The sequence below is a fragment of the Stegostoma tigrinum genome, chromosome 14 (assembly GCF_030684315.1).
Source record: "Stegostoma tigrinum isolate sSteTig4 chromosome 14, sSteTig4.hap1, whole genome shotgun sequence".
Lineage (NCBI taxonomy): Eukaryota > Metazoa > Chordata > Chondrichthyes > Orectolobiformes > Stegostomatidae > Stegostoma > Stegostoma tigrinum.
Window position 1 is genome coordinate 19733635 of NC_081367.1, and position 24870 is coordinate 19758504.

At 38.5% G+C, this 24870-nt stretch overlaps 1 protein-coding gene across 3 annotated transcripts in view; it reads right to left on the bottom strand.

The window, feature by feature from the left end:
- Positions 1-5170: 5170 nt before the first annotated feature.
- Positions 5171-24870, bottom strand: part of per2 (period circadian clock 2) — an 88076-nt gene continuing 68376 nt past the window's right edge. For all 3 annotated transcript variants that reach the window (XM_048542355.2, XM_048542356.2, XM_048542354.2), the window contains 6 exons: positions 23875-24141; positions 21579-22399; positions 18959-19142; positions 16242-16431; positions 11417-11567; positions 5171-7441 (listed from right to left, as the gene is read on the bottom strand). In XM_048542355.2, coding sequence (XP_048398312.2) covers positions 7229-7441; positions 11417-11567; positions 16242-16431; positions 18959-19142; positions 21579-22399; positions 23875-24141 — 1826 coding nt within the window. In that variant the 3' untranslated portion in view covers positions 5171-7228. The remainder of the gene's footprint in view (positions 7442-11416; positions 11568-16241; positions 16432-18958; positions 19143-21578; positions 22400-23874; positions 24142-24870) is intronic.

The following is a 24870-nucleotide window of genomic DNA, read 5'->3' on the forward strand; positions in this document are numbered from 1 at the left end:
ATATTTATTGAAATACAATAACATCATGTGCAAAAAACACAATCATTGTATCAATCATAATCAAGAGAAATTATATATATTCAAATAAAGTGTTAACTGCTGAAAAATAAATCCCTTCAAAGAGTACTCTGAGTTTTAGAAAGTAAAAGGCAGCCCACAAGGACCATCTATTCTGTATAAATGCTCAGGGACTTGCTCAACATTTGAAGACTTTTGACTCTATTGACCCATAACAGTCCTGAAGGTTAGTGAAAGATGCTGACATCAGCCTAATAAAAAAAACCTGATCATTTGGCTAATTGCCACAGTAGTCAGGAAAGAAGTACCAAGAGAAAGAGGCCTTGTTCAAACTGAAATCAGACTAAAGGAGTCCGTTATAATAATTTATGGGAGCCCGCACACAGCTAAGCTTAATATTCAGTCAAATGCTTAGTGCTCAGTACCAACAAGCTGTATTGATAGTCTTAGCAATATATCCATCCCTAAGAGGAAACACATTTGTTTATGTTTTATTGAAGATCAAAATTAACTATGTGATGATTTAAAACAAACAAAAAACGGCTTTCAAACAGATAGGTATATTGATAATCAATTATCTTACTGGCCTACAGACTACATAAATGTCTATCATTATGATCAACAGTGATAATGATTGAATTTAATCTGAAATTATGTATACAACTATTTGGAAATTTAAACATATTTTTCAGACTGAATTAAAAACCAGTGCTATACCTGTGATCCAAATTAACTCTGTTTATTATGGTCAGTGGAACTTGTTTTGGAGGGAAGTCAGCATTGCCTAAGGAAATGAGATGTCATAAAACACAAACAAATCTAATGAAGACTCATAAAAATTGTGATGGAGCTGAGAGGCACTTGAGACTTAACTGAAAACTTTGTCCAGGGTTACAACAGTTTATTGTGTGGTTCTCATCAACTCCTGCAAGACATCTTTTTTTTTGCAAAAAGTGAGACAATTTATTCAGCTGCTTTTTTCTCCATTTCTTCACATTTCCTCTAAGGTTCCCCCATTTTAGTTCTGCATTTGCACTGTTCCCCAGACACTCCATCCACTTGTTTCTTATTACCTCATCCACAACGCCCACTTCCTTGACCCAATTTCCACGAAGTTGCTAAATACCCAACTTTTCTACTGAGCCCATGTTAGCTGATATCGTCGACGGTTTCCTCAGCTCAGGTACTGACTCTTTCCCCTTTAAATCTGCCAAATACACTTGTAAATGAAACAAATCATTACAATTCTGTCTTTGCAAACTATGGCCCCAACAAAAGAATCCCTTTTCTTACCAAAATCATTGAACATGCAGTTGCCTGAATCTTTGCAATTCTTTACCCCATAGGATTATGGATGCTCGGTTAGGCTGAAATCAATAGATTGCTGAACCCTAAGTGTACAAGGAGAAATTAAACTTTAGTTTAGAAGTGACATCGAGACCAAGGTTCAACTTTACTTAATAGCTGAGTCTTGCTTCAAATCATCTGACTGTCTAGATGACAAATGATGCATGTTAACACTTATTGCTTTGGTTGTAGTCATGTCGCGAACATCTTGCACCAGTCTGCTGTGCCAAATGTACTTGGACCAGCACAGGCAAAACAAAGCGTGGTGACTGGGTGACAAGGCCTTTTATTGACATAGCAGAAAACTCTACTGTACAACCCACACACACGCTTGAAAAACTATGCGGTCAAATACCACACACCCATGTTCACCATGCAACATACTACCATTAATCTTGATATCATCTTTATTATTGCAGAACTCACCCAAAACTGACCAAGCTATGCTGCTACACAAAGTATGATAAAGCAGAAGATTGAGGTTGAATAAGCACTTTAGCTGCCTGGGCTACTCTTAACACTCAGCAGAGGTGATGTCAAAATTCATGGTAGTTTGTTGTGTGGTGGACTGGACGGTACAGTACCTGTCACCAGACACATGGAAGATATTTGAGAAACTGCATTAGCAAGAGGACAGAAGTGTTATCTTTGCTTCCTGAAATGCACTCAGGCCAGTGTCTCACTGTACACATCCTACATCAATGCTTCCCTCTGTGCAAAGTATCTGGTTCCGGCCTGATGCTTACGAGTGTAAATTGAGTGATCACGTGTCATTATCATTTCTGTGTGCTGTTTCTCTAGTGCCTTGGACATGTGAGAGGAGGAATGCATAAGGGAAAGGTTTTCAAAGGCAGTAAGTGAGAGGTTTATGCTTAAACCATCAGTAGCTTAAATCAGAAGACATTCCTGGAAGTGTGTTGAGGTAAGGTGAATTAGCTAGTAATGAGCCAGGCAGTGTGTATGAGAGGGTCAAAATGTTTATAAACAGAGGCTCAATAATTACCACATAATGGAAGGGAACACGAACCCATGCACATGAGGTCCTGATATGGTATGGATGATTGCACAGGCCTTATTTCCAACAGCATTTGCCAAATATTGAAGGAAAAATACTTAAAGGTTTAGGCAGCGACTTGTGGCATCTGCAATATTTCTGAAACTTCTTGATGTTGTGTTGCAAGATCCTGAAGATCGTAAGTACAACTCATCATAGTTTTGCCATAGAGTTTCTTATATCTTCAATGAAATGGTACAAAGCACTCAGTGAACAGACTTATTTTGTATACGTGAGGATGAGAGCTGGATCACCGATTTGTGTGACCATTAATAAAGTGGACCATAATGCAAATATAACCAATGATTCATCTTCTTGCCAGCTGAAAATGAGATAATCTCTTACCACAGAGTGGTTTATTGGGATAGCAAAAGGAATGACAGCACCACAGATTGAAATACGTTGGCGTATTTCCTGAAGCCATTTTGGAATAATGAATAGTTGCCACCGTGGATGTTCATGGTACCACCTGACATAACTAAATATCCAGATTGAAAACAATTTGGTAAGTTCAAGATGTTCAGTTTTTAAACACTTGAACTCTGTCATAACAATGCAGAATTCTGTCCACAGCTAGTCCTTACAAACTTGTCTTCTCAATTTTGTTTCACATTTATAGTGCCATGGAAGTAGTTTCAAGTGGAAACTATACACAAATGGTAACCAACTATATTCAAAATAGTCTTACAAAAAGTGTACGGACAATAGACAAATCATTGGTTTTGACGTACTCTTTGTTACTGATATGACATTTTTACCCTCTCATTTTAATGGATGTGACAATAGGGAAGAAGAAAGTTACTTTCACATAAGGTGATTTCTTTGGAGACAGGCTGAAAGAATGGAGAAAACAGTCAGAGTATTTGGGAATAATGTTCCATTTCAAGAGAATACAATGTGTGCAGAAGAATTAATGATACTTTTCACTGCAGTTTGGACTTAGCGCAGCACATTCAATGAATTGTAAATAACATTGAGCACAGGTCTTTGTTCAAACAAACGGATTTTCTTTTCATAACTTACCTAAAGCTTCATCAAACAAAATAAATTTCATGTTGACATCTTGAACTCTGAAGTTTGTTAACTTAATATCATGAACAAACAAGCATTACAAAACAAACAAGGATAATGAGGTTTGAAAGACACAACTATGAAATTGATGATAAGACAGCTTGATAAATTATTTCAGAGATAGTCAGAGCTGCCTCAGTGGGGGTAAAATTGTTTCAGAGATAGTAGCAAATGCTGCAGCAGGGTTAGAAGGGTCAAGGCCTGAAACATCTGCTTTCCTGCTCTTCTGATGCTGCTTGGCCTGCTGTGTTCATCCAGCTTTGCACGTCCTCTTTGATAAACTATTTAGCTGCTATGAAATTACTGTGCAAAATCTACTGAAAGATGTCTAATTTGCGTGCACAATTTTTCCATGTGGGCTTTCCGAACGTTATTTGAACACTACGATACATTAAAAGTACAGCAGTTTAAAATTGAACTGGAACAGTTTATTTGTTTTTAAAAAAACTCATATGTTTGCAATATAAAACAATGAACAATAGGGCACAACACAAATTTAACCTTTAGGCTACTAAAAAGCCATCAAAACATATACTTTTTTGATTTTTTATGAATTCTTCAACAGACCGAGGAGCTTGGTGCTATGAATTTTGATGGCAGTAACCAATTCTGTCAACCAACTTTCATGGTTTTATGAGGCGTTTATCATTTAAATTAAAAAAAAACTCTCCCTTTTATGTGAACAGCTACAAATTTTAAAAATCCCATTGGAAAAAGAAGCCAGTTCCAGAGGTTAAGGATGGATACTAGGAAAGTATCTGTCTCATTTCTCAGATTCCACAGATTAAAAATAAGTGTAAATTTAAAAAATTCTATCTCCTTCCAAAAACAATGCCAATGGCTGATTAAAAATTAAACTATAGGTTTCGTTGAAGATGAATTCAAACCAAATTGTAATCTTAGGCCATCATCCTTGCTTAAAGAGAAACAAAATAATTGTATCACATATTTGTGATTTCTCGAATAACTTACATTAAACAGTGGCCGGTTATATTCTATGGGATTTTAAAAATTGACTTGGACAGGTTATTAAGTCCAGCTATTGCCATGGACTATTTACATTATTGATGATAACTCTTGGATGAATGATCAACTCTCATGACATCAAAGCTATTTTGTATTGTCAAGCTCAGCACTTCCTTCAAGCCAACGTTACAATAAAGCCCTTGGCACACATTCTGCAATCATTTATTCAGCAATAACAATTTGTGTGTAGGTGACATCCCATATAGAAATAGAAAAATTGTGCATTTTAAAATCAAACTGAACTCCTGGAGAAGGATCTGCTATACAGTGACGCTGATAAGAAGATTCAGCAGCTCAGTTCTTTCACTAGCCAAAAAAAAAGTCAGTGTTTTCCATTAACAGCAAGGTGGCACAGCATTAACATCACAATATGAAATCTTCAATTAACTTGTGCTAATGAATTGTCAAAATTATTAAGAATAAATTTTAAATAAGTAACTTCATTCTTACATTTCAGAAACTTGTAGAAAGACCAATGATGCTCGAAATGAATCATAGGTGATAATGCAGTATATTGGGCCTAGGTTTATAGCTGATTCTCAATATAAGCTTCTGATCATTAAAGCTCAGGAGAGACTCCAGACAGAAATAAGGCACTGCTACATAACAGGTTAATGTAGGCTATGAGCTCTGGCAGATATAGAAGAGGAAAACCAAACTGCAGATTCTTTATTGATTAAAATTTGTAAAGATGGGTAACAGCCTTCAGTCTGGAAAAGATGCTTCAATCATTTCAATTATTGAGCAATATGTGACATAAGGAACAAAATCAATGATATTCTGGAGGAAAAGCTGCTAGTTCAGACAGTGGCATATTATGCAGCTATTAAGTCTCAAAATCAAAATATTCCGTAGGTAGAAAATAAGAATGACGTGTGTTCTAGATTACTCCCAAATCTTAGACTTGCTGTACAACATGCTCTTCACAATATGTTATTATCTCTCTCCTTTACTATTAGACAAAAAGAGAAAGGAAACAGGAAAAAAATACACACTTTCTTTAACTTAGTTGGGCGAGTTCACACAGTACAAAGTGTGGAACCAGAGCAAAGATTTATTTCATGAAACAATTAATGTGACTGGGGAGCCCTGCTTGGCCCATGCCTCTAAACATGACTCTGCAGAATCTAACTCATTCTTATCTCCTGCATCACAGGCCCACCATCATTTGTCCTGGGGTCACTAAAAATTGCAGAGGAATTCCTAACTTGAGAATGCTGGGGAAATTCTCTCAAATGAAAAATGTTCACATGGAAGTCAGGGGAGAAAGGTGAAGTCAGTAATCTGGCCACAAGGATTATAGCAAGTAATAAAGTAGTGCTAACACGTAATTCACATTGCTGTGTCTTGGGTATGTGGCCAAGAGATAATGCCCACACAATGGTAAATCTTTCAGCTTTATTTGACAACAGAAATCCTACAGATCAGTGACTACCCAGAATTCTTCCTTATATCAGCATTCCTGCCTGGAAACCCCAGTAAGGGGTGTATAAACTTGTAACCAATTTCCTAATTCACTACTGAATGTCAAATAAGGCAAAAAGTACAACATTATCATAAAATTATCACACTTCAGATCATACTAAACATTATTTGACAGAACCTTTAAAATACCTAGCATCTGTGGATAACTTGTGCATAAAGTTAAAATTTACAAAAGGAAGGCTGGCAATTAGGACGTTTTATGAAAACAGGGCTTCTTAAAAAATATTAAAATGCTTATAAATTAATTGTCTGTTTTCTGATGTAACACTGCAGACTAAGTCCTACATCACATATTCTCAAACACATAATCTAAAGAAAATTGTGGGTCTTTCACAACAGCTACAACACAATACAGAGGAGAGAGTTTAATGAGGCACTGGACTGTCCCTTTGTTATGTGATTTCAAAGACTGGACAAGTCACCCACACATGTCAATTTGGTTTACTTAAGCCTTTCTTGAACATGTTGTTTATTTCTTTGGTCTAGAGTCAGAATATGCTGTTTAGTCTCACTTCTCCAAATAAGTGCTGTTGTATACTTTGACAGTCTATTTCACTGAGGTTCAATTCAAAAACATCACCTTACGGCGTATTCCAATCAACATTCAGAAATTAGGATGGCTCCATTTAAGGCTATAGTTGAACATCCAAGTACACAAATCTGCTTGAACACTGACAGAAACCACAATTACTCTTATAGGTCATCACCAAATTACTAGCCTTCGCGGTGTGTTGCCAATCACTGGAATATTGTTAAAATATTTGAATTCATGGAACAAAGCTCCTTGCAAACCACTACAAAATGTATAGGTATATAGCATGTTTGTAAAAGGTGTTACAAAATTCCACAAAGATATTTATCCATGATGAATTTAATACATAATCTACAATGGACTATCAAGTCAGATTTATGATTGGAACAGCAAAGAACTGGAAACATTCAGAAATCCAAGTGTCACATCAACAACACAAAGGTCTGTCAAGTACAATTAATCCAGACTCCATGAATACATGTTAAAAATTGCAGAGACATTTAGAAATCAGCTTGAAGCAACACAATTTATGTATTAAATACACCCACTTAAAAAAAAGTTCCATAAAATATTTCACTTTTCTTAAACTTGAACATTTCATTGAAGGCAAGATGCAGTTTCTTGAAAATTCCGAAAAGAAGCTCCGTGCATTCAAATCTATTTAGTAGAAGTTTATTTACAAAGTCAAAACACTTTCAACTTGCAGAGTTTTCAAACGTGGTTGTTGCTACTTCCAGATTAGAGGTTGTTATTTCTGCATGATTTTGCTCTTCAGTTGGCAAGTTCAAGGGTGGATAGCCAGCATTGTGGTTTGGGTCTATCAACCCATTCAATTCTATGTTAAGGATTTCCACATTGAATATCGTCGAGTTGTTTTGCGATACATTTTTCTCCCAGCAAGCCAAATCCTAAATTAACAAGAGTTAGAACGAATATATAACCAAAATTAGACTGGTGCAATTCCATATCCTGCAACCTCCAGTGCCAATTTAAAGCATATTAGGGAAGAACAGATTATAAGAAAATCCTTTTAAAATGCTTGGTCTTCCTTGGCCCTCCTCCCATCATGTTGCCCAGTCATTGCTCATGTTCAAATGCTCAAACAGAACATGTTGCTAAAATTTGATGAGTTCTGGCAGCTTTGTTTAAATAAAAACTAAACCCCAAATTAGTTCCATAATCAGGATTACAGCTGATACCTAATTTTCATGTCCTGTTTTAAAAAGCTATACAGCTAGTGGTTAATGACCCTACCAGCTATGTGGTGTTCGATCGAATCTCACAACTAAATGCTAAAAGGATTCAACAGGAAAGTGTTTGGCTGTGTCTCCAACAATGTACTAAAAATCCAAGTCTGTCTGAACCACAAAGTCCCATTTGATCAGTACCACTTTTTTTCATAGGTAGGTACAATAAACCTCTTCAGCATTCTTATATTCCGTTATTTGTCAACGTTCAATAACTGGTTTTAGAATCAGTCAATCAACTTTAATGATCAAAACGCAACTCCAACCCTGGGTTTCTATCAGGAGCAGATCTAATTCTGAAAGAGAAGTTATTTTTATGCACTCAAACTAGTGCATTCCACATACTACCTGAAACATGACCAATTGCACTCTAATGCAAATTGGGTGAAACTGTAATTTTATGAGATTTTTGATTTGATGTTCTACAAAAACAAAGTGGAGAATTTACTCGAGATCTATCTTTCTATTTATTTATTCACACGATCTGGGTTATCAATGATGAGACCAACATTTCCTGCTTCCTTAATTCTCCCTTGAGGAGCTGGCTGCCAAATACCTTCCTTAACTGCTGTAGCCCATGTGATGAAAATATTGTGCTGTTAGTTGGGGTTGTAAAGTGCTGTTTGTCAGGGTCTTCCAGGACTTTGGTCCAGCAACAATGAAGAAGGATTTGCAAGCAATCCTGGAAAATCTTAAATTCTTTTAAAAAAGCTTAATACCTTTTAAGGTCTTTCTTACATAAAAGAAATCTGTATGTTGCTGAAATCCAAGCACAAAGAAGTGGAGATAACAACACAGCAGGCCAAGCGGCATCAGAGGAGCAGGAAAGCTGACGTTTCGGGCCTCGACCCTTCTTCAGAAGGGCTGCTGTTTGGCCTGTTGTGTTCATCCAGCTCTACACCTCGTTATCTCAGATTCTCCAGCATCTGCACTTCCTGCTATCTCTGAAACAATGAAGTGGAATTAGGTCTGTAGCATCTTTATCAATGAAGACAAGTGAAGATGGCCATATGTTTTGTATAAAATGGTGAATTTTGGCACATACCAAAGTAAAGCAGATTGTGATACTTGGATTCAAATCTGAGATTCGTCATAATAACTTTTAAGTTTTAAATTTTACATCAAACATTTCAGACTGAAGATTTCACAGAATCAGATCCAGGTACCCATATCATGTTGGTATTTTTTTTTAATCCAGTTATAATTTGGTATATTTTAGAACCAAGCAAAATATTTTATTTTTTTTATTTTAAAAGGAAGTACTGAAAAACTCTTGATAACAAAGTGTGAAGCTGGATGAACACAGCAGGCCAAGCAGGATGCTGCTTGGCCTGCTGTGTTCACCCAGCTTCACACTTTGTTATCTTGGATTCTCCAGCACCTGTAGTTACAATTATCACTGAAAAACCCTTGGCAGATGAGGCAGCATTTGTGAAGTGAGAAACTTTTCAGGTTGATGATTTTTAAAGATCAGACAGGAAGAGGAGCTTTGATCATTTTTAAGTGAGTGCAAACCCAGACAAAGAACTTTTAGGGATAGCGTACAGGAGGATGCTGATGAGCATGCTTGCAGAAATCCTTGGTTTACATACAAGTCTGACAGACAGTTTCATCTCACAGCAAGGAGGATGGAAAATATCTCCAACATGGCATAGGGCATCAGACAAAATTTAGAGCCCATTTTTTCCAGCATGAAGGTAATGCCCAACTCTACTTGTGCTCACAACCATGAGCAGCCACTGTCTCAGCTCACTGTAGAAATTCCCTGTACTGCAGCCTTGCTCCATTTCTGCTTCTTTCGCGGCAAACCACACTACTGCAGCTTGTTGTTGACAAAGGCACTCCCAACTCTGTCAGGATGCAGCCACAGTACATTCAAAATCAAAAAAATCACCAGGACTCCCCCAAAAATGCACAGTACTTTCACAAACACACCCAGAGCAACAGTAAATAATAAAAGTACCTCCTCACATGTCAGTGAATTGTTCCTATAGAATCATATGAAATGAGGTTTATAGTCCAACAGGTTAATTCAAAACCACAAGCTTTCAAAGCTCTGCTCCTTCAATCAGGTTAAATCTAACTTCAGCAGACAAAGGCATAATGCTCCAAAAGCTGGTGATTTCAAATAAACGTGGTGACTATAACCTGGTGTTGTGTGACCTTTGACTTTGCCCACCTCACTCCAACACCTTCATATCATGTTCCTTTAAGTGACAGTAATATGGAGGAGTGAGTGTTTCTTTGGCACTGGAATACTTATTCAACTGTGAGTGGTTAGTACAGGTCAATAACTGGAAACAATAAGGACTGCTGATGCTGGAAGCCAAGGTCTATAGTTGTGAGCCTGGAAAAGCACAGCATTTGAGAAGCACGCAAGTCAATGTTTTGGCCCAAAACCCTTTGTCAGGACTGGGAAGGAGAGGGGAACGCAGAAATAAATAAGGAGTGGGGGGAAAAGAGGGTGCTGGGGAAAGGTTAAGAGAGATGGTGATAGGTGGTTGCAAGCAGAGGGTTACTGTGATTGGTCCACGGGAAGGGTGCCGCGGATAGGTGAGTGGGAAGGCATGCAGGTGAGGTCAGGTCAGGAAGAGTTGGGTTGGACATGGGATAAGGCTGGTTGTGTAGGGATTTTGAAACTGGTTAAGGCCACTTGGCTATAAGCTTCTAAGGCAAAACATCAGGTGTTGCTCCTCGGGTTTACATTTGGCCTCACTGTGACAGTGCAGGAGGCCAAGGTTAGACATGTCATCAGGGGAGTGAGAGGGGGAATTAAAATGGACGGCAACTGGAAGGTTGACTTGGTTGCTGCATGCAGAACAGAGATGCCCCCTGAAGCAGTCCCCAAGCCTGTGTTTGGTCTGACTGATATAGATAACTGGACCTGCATTTCCAAGATACAGTCATCCAGCACGGAAATGGACCTTTGGTCCAACCAGTCCAAGCCAAACTAAACTTGTCTCACTTTCCTGCTCCTGGTCCGTATCGCTCCAAACATTTCCTTTTCATGTTCTTATGAAAATCTCAAATTAGTGGAACATCATAACTACAGTGAAACTCTTAAGTAAGCCTGCAAATACAGGAACAGCTGCAAGATCCATGCTGCTCCAATGTATGCTAAATCATATGTCAGATCAACAGTACAACTGTTTATTATCACAATCTGCATGGGGCAATTTCTGGTGCACAGATGGCATCCACATGGGCACCATCGTAGCAGTGGGCATTTACACTGGAAGGAGTTGAAAGTGCTGCATGTGCCATTTTCAGGGCTTCCAGCTGTAAGGGTACTTGTAGAGCTATGAAGCTGCATTTTGCGACATTTGTTTTTCTTTTGGCTGTATTTTACTTTTGCATCTAAATTTAGCCAAACAAGAGGGAAACGCCCTCCAGAATCTAACAATAGTTTCAATAGTGACGTGATGTAGCATAATAATGTAGTGAATGATTGGATCTTGTGTGATTGGAGTGTAGGGACAGGAAGGAAGGAATCATATTGAAACAATGTCTGTGCTATGTTTTATCTGAGAATAAAGAATACAGACATGTAAGAAAATGGATCAGGACATAATTTACTCCCAGTGCTAGAACAGAAAATGTGGAATTGGAAAATTTGTAAAACCACGTAATACTTACTGGGATATCAATGGTCTTTGGCAGTATACTTGTCCTAAACCAGGGAAAAACCTCGTAGAGTTCTTTTTTTTGATCCTCTGTGAATTTTGGTTGATTTCTCTGCATCATTTTCAGCTTTTCTCGGTCTTCTTTTAGAACGGTTTCAATGTCCCTAAAGTTGAAACGATTATGATTAGCATGCCAATTGCGTTTCTAAATAACATTGCCTCACAAAATACTAAAAGTAAACCTAATAGCGACAATTATACTCAACACATAAGGCAAAGCACTCCCAATAAGATGGCCAGTAGGAAATTGCATATGTCAACGGCTAGAGACGGGGGAGGGAGTATCTTCGGGGCTTGCATACTTCTGGTTTGAGCTGCGCTGGACACCATTTTGATGAGGGCATCAGTATACAGGTCTAGCAAAATATGTAGAGCGGAAAGATTGTGACAACAAAGAGCTGATCTAACATCAGTGCCGATACTCTGGAGGGCAAGGTTTCAACTAATGCCACTAAGATTTTAGAATAGACTGCGGATGTTGTGATTGGTTGGCTCGCCAAGTTGGTTCCTTGTTCAGTATAGCCTTCAATGAAGTGCTGTTGTGTTTTCCTGCCTGTTACTTAAACTCTGGAGTCTGTTGAGCAGGATTATCTCACTTTCTTTTACAGTGGAATGTATATGAGGTTGAGCTTTATGCGTTTGTTGACAGCTTTCTTCATGGAGTACCAGGTGTAGCAGCAACAGCTCTTACATCAGGGTGAGGACCAGGAGTCTTAAAAACACTGCATTAACACTTACCTTTCACTTGTAGGACAAGTGTCATGTAAGTTAAGCCAGTCAGCGGCTGTGGCACAGTCCATTCGGAAGATGAATCTGAGATGTTGAATGCCTGGCTGTATGCACAAGCTGTGATGTGTGTGTGTGAGGCTTGCAGCAGTGCTAAGGTTGTAAGGGTGGGTGAAACTATGAATGTGTTTTATGGGTTAATTACAGACCATTGGTTGGTTGATGAAGTGATTATGGTGCATTGGGCAGTGTTTACCACTGTTTCTGGCATTTCAACAAACCACTTGCTTTGATCTATTGTAATCTTTAACTTTTTGCTAACAATAGCTGAGTCACCTTTCTCTTTGGGTGTGTGTGCCAAAGAGAAATGTATATCTGTTGTAGGCCTTGCAGTATTTCCTTATGGGGAAGAAGCAGGAACAGGGTACTAAGTCAGATGATCAGCCATGATCATACTGAATGGTGGAGCAGGCTGTAAGGGCTGAATGGCCTGCTCCTGCTCCTATTTCCTACGTTTAACCATTAGTCATTACCAGTCCTGTAGTGTATTTTCTTTACCTAACAGGTCCAACTTGCCACTTGCACCCGGTTTCCTTTGCTCAAATTTTAGACACTAATTTCAGAATAAAAAAAAACTTTGTTGCTGGGTAGCTCTCTCAAGCTGGCAATATAAGACACACTATTTTTTAAAAAAGTATAACTAAAACAGAACATGACTGTATTCAATATGAATAATCTCCATAACATCTGACATAATTGGCAAATTGCTTATCTTTTTCTGCAAAAATTATTTGACATCATGGAGGACAGATCAACAGTACTACACTAATCATGCTGCCACAAAAGCAGATCATAAATTAGGAACACTTTTGTATGTAAAACATACTTCTTAAATGATAGCAGCGAATGATTGGCAAATGACTCTCTTATTGCACAGGGACTTCAGAGTTATAAAATGTCCACTATGGTGTTGGCTTTTTAATGTTACTGAAGTCCACGATTAGACCATTGCACTCTCTCACACTCACCACCAAGTATCTTTCATTTTTTTAGAGAATTGCATTAAGGTATCAATTATTTAACCAGTGCCAGCAACATGCTGTCCTAGCAGATTAATACTGATTTAAACCCTAGTACAGAATCTGTTATCTCACCCAAAGACTCTGAAAATGTGCTCACTGGCTCAAAGCTGGGAATAGTGAGAGAGAGGAAAATAATTTTAGAAAAAAAAATATCGGCTGGGAGTTACAGCTCCTAATTTCTATCTGGGGAGCCTTGCATGTAGACAGGTCGAGTGATGAGGTCACGTGTGTCTGTTGTCACCATTATTAACAAATTAAACTGTGGCTTAATCAGTACCAGTCAACACTGCTGACCATTTTGAAGAAATAACAAAACTGCACCAGACTTTGAAATTATACTGCAGCAAGAGTCAACAAGAACAATGAAGAAGAGGAATCTAAGTAAAAGCAGTGCAGTATAAACACCATTTGCTTTGTGTCTTAGTACAGAGACCACGTTGTAACAAGAAACTGTCCAGCATACATGGGTAATTCCAACTTCTTACGGTCCAAGGATGAAAATGGATTTTGCCAACACCTTTCTTTCCAAGACTGTAATGCTGTTCAAACACCGAGATGATCCTGTTATAGTTAAGAGACAATGGCCAGTCGGTCAATTTGTCAGCCCACAATAAAGCTGGCCTCGTTGACTGGCTCCCTGTTATGAAAACTGCCCAATTTTCATTTTAAGCAAGTCAACTGAAATAAACATTGGGTGTTTTTCAGAAGCAAAGAAAATTCCTCAGCACTCATTTTACCCCTTAAGCTGTAAACCTACCTCAATCCTGAAAAAGAAAATGAAATCAGGCATATGTTAGGGTGATCCAATTTCTTATACCTTCAGCACAGGTATTAGACTTCTTGATAATGTTCTCTGCAACAGTGTACAGCTGCTTCAGATTCTGATTTCAATCATGTGACTGAAATTATATTATTCCTTGCATCTCCAATGCAGGCATGTGCCTTTCACAAAGGAAATGTGTGCTGTCGCATATACACGTGTAATATATGACCAATGTGTAAAACATCTACTTTAATTTTGTTCTCTTCACAGATGTGGTTTGTCATTAATGGTTTTATGTTTTTAGATTTTTTTAAATTTCAATTTTATTCCAGAGGTTTTGCTGTTAATCTGAATACTCCTGTGTGTCAGCAAATGCAGCCTTTCAAACAAAAAAAGTTCTTCTTTATAGGCTGGAGGCATTAACCAAGATAATCGGACAACTTTATGTTAACAAATGGTCAAAATGCTAACAGTTTATAAAGAGGAGTTGTCTATTCATCCCTGAGCTCTGTCTTCTTATAAATCAAATCTTCTGGCCAGAGGCAGGTTGTTAGTAACCAAGTGGAACCTCTTCTGATGTGTTATCATCAAGGAGAATATTGCACATAACCCATCATTCCGCTTCAGTGGATCAATGCACAGATTTTCAGATGATCACAGCAGAACTTGGATACCAGCCAATATCACTCAGTCAACTGCAAGGCAGCGGCTAAACAAATTAAAGTCACAAGATACAGTAACATTGAAGGCATATGGATTAGTGCAACAACAATCATAATCCAATCAAGCAGAGTCAGTACAGTTTGAAGAAAGAGAAATAAGGTCTAACTAATTCATTAAGAGTTTTTTGAGGAAAACTCAACCAGAGTGGACAGAGGAGTACCAGTGGCTGTGCTGTAATTGGATTTCCAGAAGGTGTTCAACAAAGTATCTCACAAAAGGTTAAGTCATAAGGGCCCATGACGTTGGAGGTACCGTTCTGGCGTGGGTAGAGAATTGGCACATGGACACAAAATGGCACATGAGGACAAGGGGTAATTTTTCAGATTGGTGACCTGTGAGTCCCACAGGGATCAGTGATGGGACCATAATTATTTACAATATATACTAATGACTTGGAGAAAGGAAGCAAATGTACTGTAGCTAAATTTGTAGATGACACAAAATTAGGTAGAAGGGCAGGCTACAAGATGGATACATACAGCTTACAGAGAGATCTTGTTAGGTTAAGTGGGCAAAAAGTTGGCAAATGGAATATAATGTGGGAAATGTGAAGTTGTTCATTTTGGAAGGGAGAACAAAAGAACAGAATGTTATTTAAAAGGAGAAAAGCTGCAATACAAAGGGTCTTGGGGCATTGTACATTAAACACAGAAAGCTAGCACACAGGGGCATCAAGTAATCAGGAAGGCTAAGGAATGTTGGCCCTTATTTCAAGGGAGCTGGAGTATGACAGGACGAAGGCCTTCCTGCAACTGTACGAGGTGCTGGTGAGAACACATCTGAAGTAGTGCGAGCAATTTTGGACTCCTGACTTAAAGAAAGATATTTTATTTCATTGGAGACAGTTCAGAGAAGGTTCACAAGGATAACCCCTGAAACGAAAGGATTATTTTATGAGCCAAGGTTAAACAGGGTGGGACTCCATTCAATGGTGTTTCGAAGAATGAGAGTTGATCTCATTGAAACATAGCAGATTCTCAAGGAGCTTGAGACAGTAAACGCTGAGAGGATTTTTCCCTTCATGGGAAAATCTAGAACCATTACGCAAAACCTCTGAATAAAGAGGTGTCAAAAGGGCCCTCTCGTAGTAGCAACCCTACCCCTGGACTGGGAGACCTGGGTTCAAGTCCCATCTGCTGCAGAGGTGTGTAGCAACATCTCAGAACAGTGTGGTTAGGAATATAGTTTAAAGAGATGTCAATTTACTTCGCCATGAGAATTGAGAGTTTTTGGCATTCCTTGCCATAGAGAGGTGCAGGCAGAGTCCTTGTGTATCTTTAAGGCTGAGGTAGAGAAATTCTTGATCAGTCAGTGAATTTGAGCGTTATGGGGAAAGTGCAGGAAAGTGGATTTGAGGAATGGTGGATCAGCCTTTATCGTAATGAATAGCGGAGCAGGCTTGAGAGACTGTAAGGCTTACTCCTGTTCCTATATCTCAGGGTCCTTAATTGACAAAACCTTCCTACTAGAGTTTCAGTACTCACCTAGATGGAAGTTGATAGGTCATCATTGTTGTTTCATCTGTATTTGCCATTGACATCCAGGCTGGGTCTTGGAGTACACAATTAGTGAAATGGTCAATCTTCTTGGAGTTTCCCAGTTTTGACTTGTGGTCATTCTCCGAGGAGTCAATGCTTCCAAAATATTTGCTGGTGTTGCTTAGATGACTGCTTCCTAGTAATGATTTTTAAAAAAGTCTCAATTTAATGAAGTCAAATAGTCAGAGGTTAGACAAAGGAATAGAAGCATGGTAGAAATCTAAGATAACAACAGACAATAGCTGAAATACTTAGCGATTCAATATCGGTAGAAAGAAAATGTTGGAAATGTAATAAATCTTACACAAGTGAAACAGGAGACAGGAGGGGGAAAAAAAGGGTGAAATGTAGGAGACATTAAATGACAAAAATGTTAGTTGTCTACAGCCAAAAGGACAAGTTAATAAACAAAAAGTGTCCAAAGTAGATGTGAATAACAAATGTAAAGAACAACAGCAGTCCAAACAAGGAGTAAAACAAGGTTCAGATTGCTTGATGCAAAGAAAGGGAGAGAAAAGTTGACTGGAAATCGGTGACTTCAACATTGAGTCCAGAAATGGAGTGCCTAACTGATTAAACAAGCCAAACCAGTGATGAACTTCATTGTGACATTGCAATATTCCAAAGACAGAGAGGTCAGCATATGAACAAGGTAGACAATTAAAATAGGTCAGAAGATACTTGGGTGTTGATGCTTGCAGATTGAGCAGAGATGTTTCACAAAGTCGTCACCCAGATTAATCTGCCCCAGTGTAAAGCAGGCCACATTGTCAGTACCAAACTGAAAGAAGTGTACATAAATTCCAGTTTCACTTGTCAAGGGAATTTAGGACAATGAACGATCAGGAGATTGAAGGTAAAAGGACAAGTGCTACAGTTCTTGCACTTTGCAGAATCACATTCTGTATTCCTAACCTACCCTGGTGAAAGCTGGAGGCTCTGAGAAAGGAAGCAGGAATCCCAGAATATATCCATGTAGTCCCCCTGACTCCATGAATGCCCAGACTGAGGTTTTCACACAAAAAAGTTTCAACAGTTACATCCAAATTTCTCTACAACAGAACAAACAACACTCTTTTCACCCAGAAGTTTAAAAAAAAAACTTGCATTGCTATGGAAACTTCTTTAACTACAGCAAAGCCCAAAATATATTATCGCTTCCAGGTGCCTTTGAAGTCTTGAGGTGTGCTGTATAAAAAATGACAATGAGTTTACTGGCTGAAAACCACCTGAGTTTTTAAGAAGCATAATGCCACCTTCAAACAATCTGACATCACAATCAAGACGGTCAACATTTGCTGCACTGTGCCTTCATACTTCAAAGCACTAGATGGTGAAATCCTGTCATCAAAGTCTACGTAAGAACAGTTACCTTGAAGAAGTATGAATGGGGCCAGCTCCTATTCCAAGAGGTAAACATCCAGATAATCACTTGCATACTCAACTAGATGCAAACCATTGGAAATAAATCACTTAGAAACCAGGGCTCTAGCTGCGAAAGGACTTTCATCAGACATCATCTAAGCATGTATTAATCCACTACACTACAACCATATTTGGGATAATTTAGTCATTTGGAGAAAGAAGTACATATAACAAGTCAGATAACCCTCTTTAAGCTTTCTGAAGAAGGGTCTCGGCTCAAAACGTCAGCTTTTCTGATCCTCTGATGCTGCTTGACCTGCTGTGTTCATCCAGCTCTACACCTTGTTATCCTAACCCTCTTTAAGTACTGCTTTTCTGCAGAATAGCACAAACAAATGAGATAGTAAAGAAAGATCCCTATGTGGGTGAAATAAAAACAAAATACTGTGGATGCTAAAAAATCTGAAGCAAGCACGAAGTGCTGGAGAAACTCAGCAGGATTGATCGCATTTGTGGACAGGGAAGCAGAGTTAACATCATTTCTTTTTCTATGTCTACAGATGCTGCCAGACCTGCTGAGTTTCTCCAGCATTTTCTGTTTGCCCGACATGGGTCCTCCTCTCTACCTCCATCATACTTGCAAATTTTGAACCCTGTGTGCTGGTTTTGATCATTTAAAAAGGTATCTGCCTGTGGCAACTAAAAGAACTCAACTCCAAAACTCCTGACACCTGAAGAACAGCTAAATAGACTACACTAACGTTGAACCCAGAAAGATAACCAAGTCTGCAGTGAGCCAAGACATAGAATTCAAGAGCTGGACACCCTCAAACTTACAAGATTTTAAAATGCTTAACCTACTTTCCCGTTCCAGGTTTGGGTGGCTTAAACTTCAAGTGTGTATGTTTCTTCGACTAGGTTAAATACAACTTTAAAAAAAAATTAAACGAAATGTTTCTGTGTCACAGCACAGTGTTAGACACAGTGAATTGTCAAACAAATCCTTTTGAAATAGAAAAAAATTTTGGAGAAAAAACAGTTTCGTAGTCAAGCGAGGCTTTGGACAAATGGGGAGCCATTCTACCTCACATCTCTTACCCTAACCGAAGCCACTGTTGTAATTTAGTCCATCAAATTAAGGTACTAGTGAGTTGATACATTTATTTCTTTTACCTTTGACTTTTAGCAAGGCAGGTTAGGGAGAAACACTTTGTCGGTGGTCATTCATAATCTTTGGATGAACAAAACAGATGTAAAAGCTCTGCCAGAAGTAGAAACAATTACTTTTATATCTATACCTGTGTCAGTTCCTGACATTCCACACCCATTAGACGGGGAGCCTGAAGAGCCTGAGGCTGTTGATCTGGCACTCCCCGAGCCTCCAGATCCTGTGCCTGACAGTGAATCTTGAAGTAACAGATCCAACAGGTCAGTGGAGGTGGAGTGAGCATCGCTGTTCTGGGGTTCATCGGGTGATACAGCCTTAAGAAAAGGAAACAAATTCATTCAAAAATGTTTAGCCTCTTGGGCCCATTCATTTTGTGAACATTTCAAACTGCAGCAACTAGCTGCAACGTTCAGCAGAACATATTTCACACCGAACATACACTGTTGTACAACAGTTGTGATCCACATGCCAAATGAAAAAAAATGCAGAAATGTATGTACATTTACAAACCCACATTTTAAATTCTGCAATAAGAGATAACAAGGTGTGGAGCTGGATGAACACAGCAGGACAAGCCGCATCTTAGGACCAGGAAAGCTGACGTTTCGGGCCTAGACCCCTTCATCAGAAATACCATTTCTGATGAAGGATCTACGCCCAAAATGTCTGCTTTCCTGCTTCTAAGATGCGGCTTAGCCTGCTGTGTTCATCCAGTTCCACACCTTGTTACGTCAGATTCTCCAAGGCATCTGCAGTTCCTATTATCTCGTTTAAATTCTGCAATCTGGTTCTGCCATCTTGTGAGCTATCTGCCCTGAACACAGTGTTCATAGAGGTCTAGACTTAGGCTACTCAAGGATTGGCATTTCCTCAAAATCAAATAAACAAAAATTTTAGTCAAGACTCAAATACACAAAAATACTCAGACATGTTCAGGTCTATGGCCAACGCGAGCAAGCAGTGCAAACACTGCTATCTACTTGGATCCAGCAGCAGCTGCAAAGACTACTGCAGAAGTATAGAATCAAAACACAACTCCCTCTCTTGAATATTTCAGGATGATAGTGTTTTTCAGGATGTGGATGGTCTTCACTTCTTTCCAATTTATAGAGCAAAACAATGAATTTTAAAAGGGTAGTGACATCATGAAAAAAAATCAAAGCAAAGAACCATTGGTCAAATATAACATAAGCTTCTTCACTAATTCAGACATAGTAAAGCAGTCACTGCATTCTTCTGGTCCTCTAACAAAATGTCAACTCAGCACTAATGCGGCAGTTTATAGAACAGTTCCTTGCACCCAACTGATACTGTCTCATTTCCTTCTTAAATCACATCATCAATCCAATCTCAATCATCACTTGCAAGGTCACTTCAATGCACTGATAAAACAAATTTTCCCTTGGAAAGAGTTAACTTCTTCCTTCACACTTCTACTGGTCTGAACTTAAATCTATCCGTCTCAATAGATATTAAGGATATTAATACACAATCTCCAAACGTCATCTCAATGTTTAACAGTCACTAGGTTTTCCTCCTTAAAAAAAGAGTTCTGCAACAATAAATAAAGTCCTCATTTTTCAAAGCCTCTCAAGTTGGCAAGGCTTGCCATGGGGTGATTTAGAAGTCGAGTGTAGTTGTTAAAGGAAAAATATCAATTGGCAGGTTGTGATGGTTGATGTTCACCAGCGATCTAGACTAGGACCTCAGATTGTTACCAAATAAAACCAGCAACTTTGTTAATGAGAGGTTCCGAGTTTGCAGATGACACAAAATTAGGAGGCACAATATACTGTTTAAAATTAAGTGAATGGACAAACAGAGGAAAGCAAAATTTCAAAGTTTGGAAGTGCAGGGTCACCTGTGGGCCCACTTATATTTTACATTAGAAGTAAAATATTAAAGATTTTTAAAATGGCAATAAAATGCTCTCGGGTAAATTTCCTTCTTCCCCAACCTCACAGAAGTGTAAAACATAAATTTTGCTTTCAGGTAAATCTTTCAAAGCATTTTAAACAAAATTTTGCAATTTATTTGCTCACTATTTTTACACTCTCTTATCTTACATGGTTTATATTTAAACAAGGAATGACAATACACTGCCAGGAATTTCCAGATTGTTGGATTATGTCAAGACTGGCAATGGTAACAGGACTGAATTGAAGGAAAAGTCAAAGCCAAAGGAATGTGCTTATTAATAACAAATACTTAGTCTACACTCAAATCTATTGAATAGAAGAGGGTGTATCCAGAGCTTTCTGTTGGGATTGTAAGATATAAACATATCACATGATACTTTCAGATTCCTTACAATTTTCATAAGTGCTGGAGTGAAAAAGTAATATGAATTACCTGGTCATACATTATCGTATCCTTTCCAGTTTTCAAAATCAGCACTTCTAAAAAAGACTCTGACCAAGATTTAAAAATTCAAAGCCTTTTTCACCTTTTTATTTTCTCTCATCTGAAAGCAAAAGATATCTTTGGGTCGGTGTGACCTTTGGCTGGTCGAACCAGTTTCTATTTTTCTTGCCTCCTCTATTCTACTTTAAATATAAATTCTGCCAAAGTAAGAATTTTGCACTTTAGGTTCTGTTGACTGTTTAATATATTGAGCTTTTCCTTTGAAATTTTGCATTTCACACTGTAAAATATTAACATTTACAAGAGACGAGATATTTATGCCTTAAAAACACAAAAACCCACATTTTTAATGAAAATTGTTATTTTTCAAACTATATGTAATTTACCAGTTCTGTTTCATCCTTTGCCACGTCCACATTCGTGATATTGGGGGTATTGCTCATACCTCCTCCATCAACAACTGATCCACTTCCACCTACAATTCCAACAACTGCAATTCCTTCTGATGATTTGGGCATTTCTTCCAGCTGCAGCAGATTCAGTTGTAAAGGTGAGCTGCACCTGGACTGGAATAATGGAGGGGAGGTGTGGCCTTGAGGGCCTACTGATTGTGGAGTACAGCAACATGACGGTGCACCTCGAGATTCTAGTGCAGCTGCCTTCTCACCTTCTGCTGGTGGATCATAATGTTGTGATGCAAACTGTGGCTGAGACTGGAATGAAGTCTCTGCAGAAAACGTCGTCTGTGGTAAAAAGGTCGATTGTGAAGGGAATGCAGCTTGGCTCGCGAAGTAAGGCTCGTGTGCAGCATCGTTCATCCCAGGCAGCATGTAATTAGGGAGCACAAATGCTACCATAGGGGTTACCAATGGGACAGAGTACGGCGGAGGCTGTGTGGTGCAGTGAACAGCCTGGGCATTTTCAAAGTTGGACAGAGAGGGCTCAGCAGTAGGAGGCATACCTCCATGGGCAGAAAACACTGGCAGTTGATAGGGTGGCATAACTGTTGTAAACGGTATAGCTGAATATCTACTCTGAGAGACAGTCGACGGGGACCAGGAAGGCGGTGTATGCTGGTTGGTGCGAGAGGGAGAACTGTCAGACAATTCCTGCTGCTTGATGCGTTTTGATTTCAGCTTTTTATTCTTTCCGCCTTTTTTGTACACAGGCTCAGCAGGATTCCATCCAGGTTTGAATCCTTGAGAACCTGTATTAAGAAGGAACAGGTTGCTAACTGAGGTCACCCAAAAGGACTGACACATATATATTGATTGCACAAGCAATGACAATGGTAAATTTTTTGAAATCAACCCCGTAACTCTTTCATTCTTACTTCTTTATAACTAACAGATAGGAGACTGACAGATCTCAATAACTGTTTTAGAAGTGTATTTTTCTGTAGCAACCTTTGGAAGGTTTGCACTGGCACATTATACATTAAGGCATTTTATTGTTATTGGAAGGTTGTAATAGAAGGAAAATGACTTGTCAAATTAAATAATTTAGTATTCCATGATACCCTGGATTACAAAAGCAAAATGGTACCATCCATATGAATACATCTTTCTAATAGTTTCTCAATTTGACTTCTGGGGCTGATACTTAATGTTCAATATTTTACTTAAAGGGATCAGATTCTGATAAAACTTTGTAAAAGAAAGAAATTGCTCCAGGATTCGTTAGGCATGAAAAGGCCAAGGTGGGATCATAAAGGTGAAAAAATATCCTCTGAGAACACAGTGAAAGACAAGGTCTAAGCCAAGTGGCTGAACATAATGCGCCACAAGGTTGATTGAATCGACACCTGGAGTGCAAAACCTGCAGACATCTGGTTTAGCATATCTGGGCAAATGTGAACTATGATGATCTGCAATTAGGTCCTAAATTGTTATTTTTAAAATCAACCTCTTTAGAGGCGTTCTGATACACCTGTACAGCAGAGGTGGGACTTAAAACCGGGGCTTCAGCCTCGGAGGTGGCTACACTACCGTTTTAGTACAAGAGCTTCAGGGTCCAAAACTGAGCGCTAAGACCAGACTTTTAAATAGGTGTATCATATTGGCAAAGCACATGTTTAGTACCTTTGTTTCTCAGAAGGCCCAGTTCGAGTCCCACCTGTTCCAGAGGAATGTAATAACATTTCTGAATGGGTTGATTACAGGTATTTAAAAACTTTAGCAACTGTTTCCATTTATATGGCATGGGAGCTCAGAGACACTGATCCCTTTAACTCAAACTTCGCAATAATCTCATTGGGAAAAAGAAAGCAGTAAACTAAACAATAAAACTTGGAAATGAGTGTACGGGGCAAACTGAAGTTCCATTTTTAACCATACTTTACAAGACAAGTTGGTTCATTATGTGTCATTGCAAGTTTTACTGGTTTTTCCTTCTGGAATACCAAATATGACATTACAATGTGAATTGTGATTGACTACAGAATAATTTCCACCCATTAGTACACACACAGTCACTTGTTACACTCATTGCACCCTGAAAAGATGTATTTTACATTTAACAATATACAGCATTTTAGCATATAAAAAGTGCAATGGTACATCAGTCCACATTCTTTCCCTTTGCACATGTCACATCACATGCAACAGATCTTATACCATATCACAATGCAACTCTTGCAACTGAGGGAGGAAATTAAAAAGAGGAAATGTTTGGAGTTCTTACCACAATCTCCTGAACATCCTTTGTTCTGATCTTCTAAGTATGATTTGCAGGAAGGTTCAAATGTTTTCAGTTTACTCAGCTCCTTGAACTTGCTCAAAAATATCTGCTCTTCCTTTTGTGTGTGGGCAGCTAAAACTTCTTTGGTGAGGCCAAGTTTCTTGTATGGTTCCTTTTCCTGGGTCACAGAAGGTGTGGTGGTGACCAGTGTAGTAGATGCCATGTTTTCTGTGGAGTCAGTAGTACCAAGCCCGTCCTCCAACAAGATTTCTATCAAATTTCAAATTCACAATTGTAATTTTAAGAAAACACAACCTTTTAGACAATTAAACGTATCAAGAAAATGGATTTTTTAACAGCTTGAACACTGTCAGCGGACAAAGGTTAGGTTGCTGCTAAGTCGTATTGGTTACCTCTGATGTTTTGCTATTCTGTTAGATGTTGTTAGTCTGGATAGCAACAATTAACATCAGCGCTGTTAGGCTGGGTGCAGAGGCAGAATAAACATCTTTGTTACATAGTGTGCATGTGTGTGGACTTGACTATGTGACAACACAGATACAGTGGCTTTTAACAGCTGGAAGTTTCAATACTACATGATGTATGCCCAGTTTTCAACATGAGTGGAACTGTCCCTGAGAAAGATTTTGTGCTTTTAAAAAGGGGAAGCAAATGAGAGACCGATAAGCTTAACGTACAACAAAAAAAAACTTGCATTTATCTAACACCTTCAACAAAGCAAAGGATTCAAAAAGATAGTTTTCAAAAATGCTGATCAATTAAATCAAGGAATTGTAAACTGATGATTGCTAGAGTATCACATTGCAGAACCAAAAGTTTTTCCTCAAAAAATGATGCTTAAGCAGTTTGATAAAACATTTTTAATTGATAAAGTTGGAACAGTTGTTTTAAAAGAAGTAACATATTTTAATTAAGATTCACAATTGGGAATTGTTAAATCATCACCTCTAGAGTTTAAAGAACGTTATGCCTTTTTCC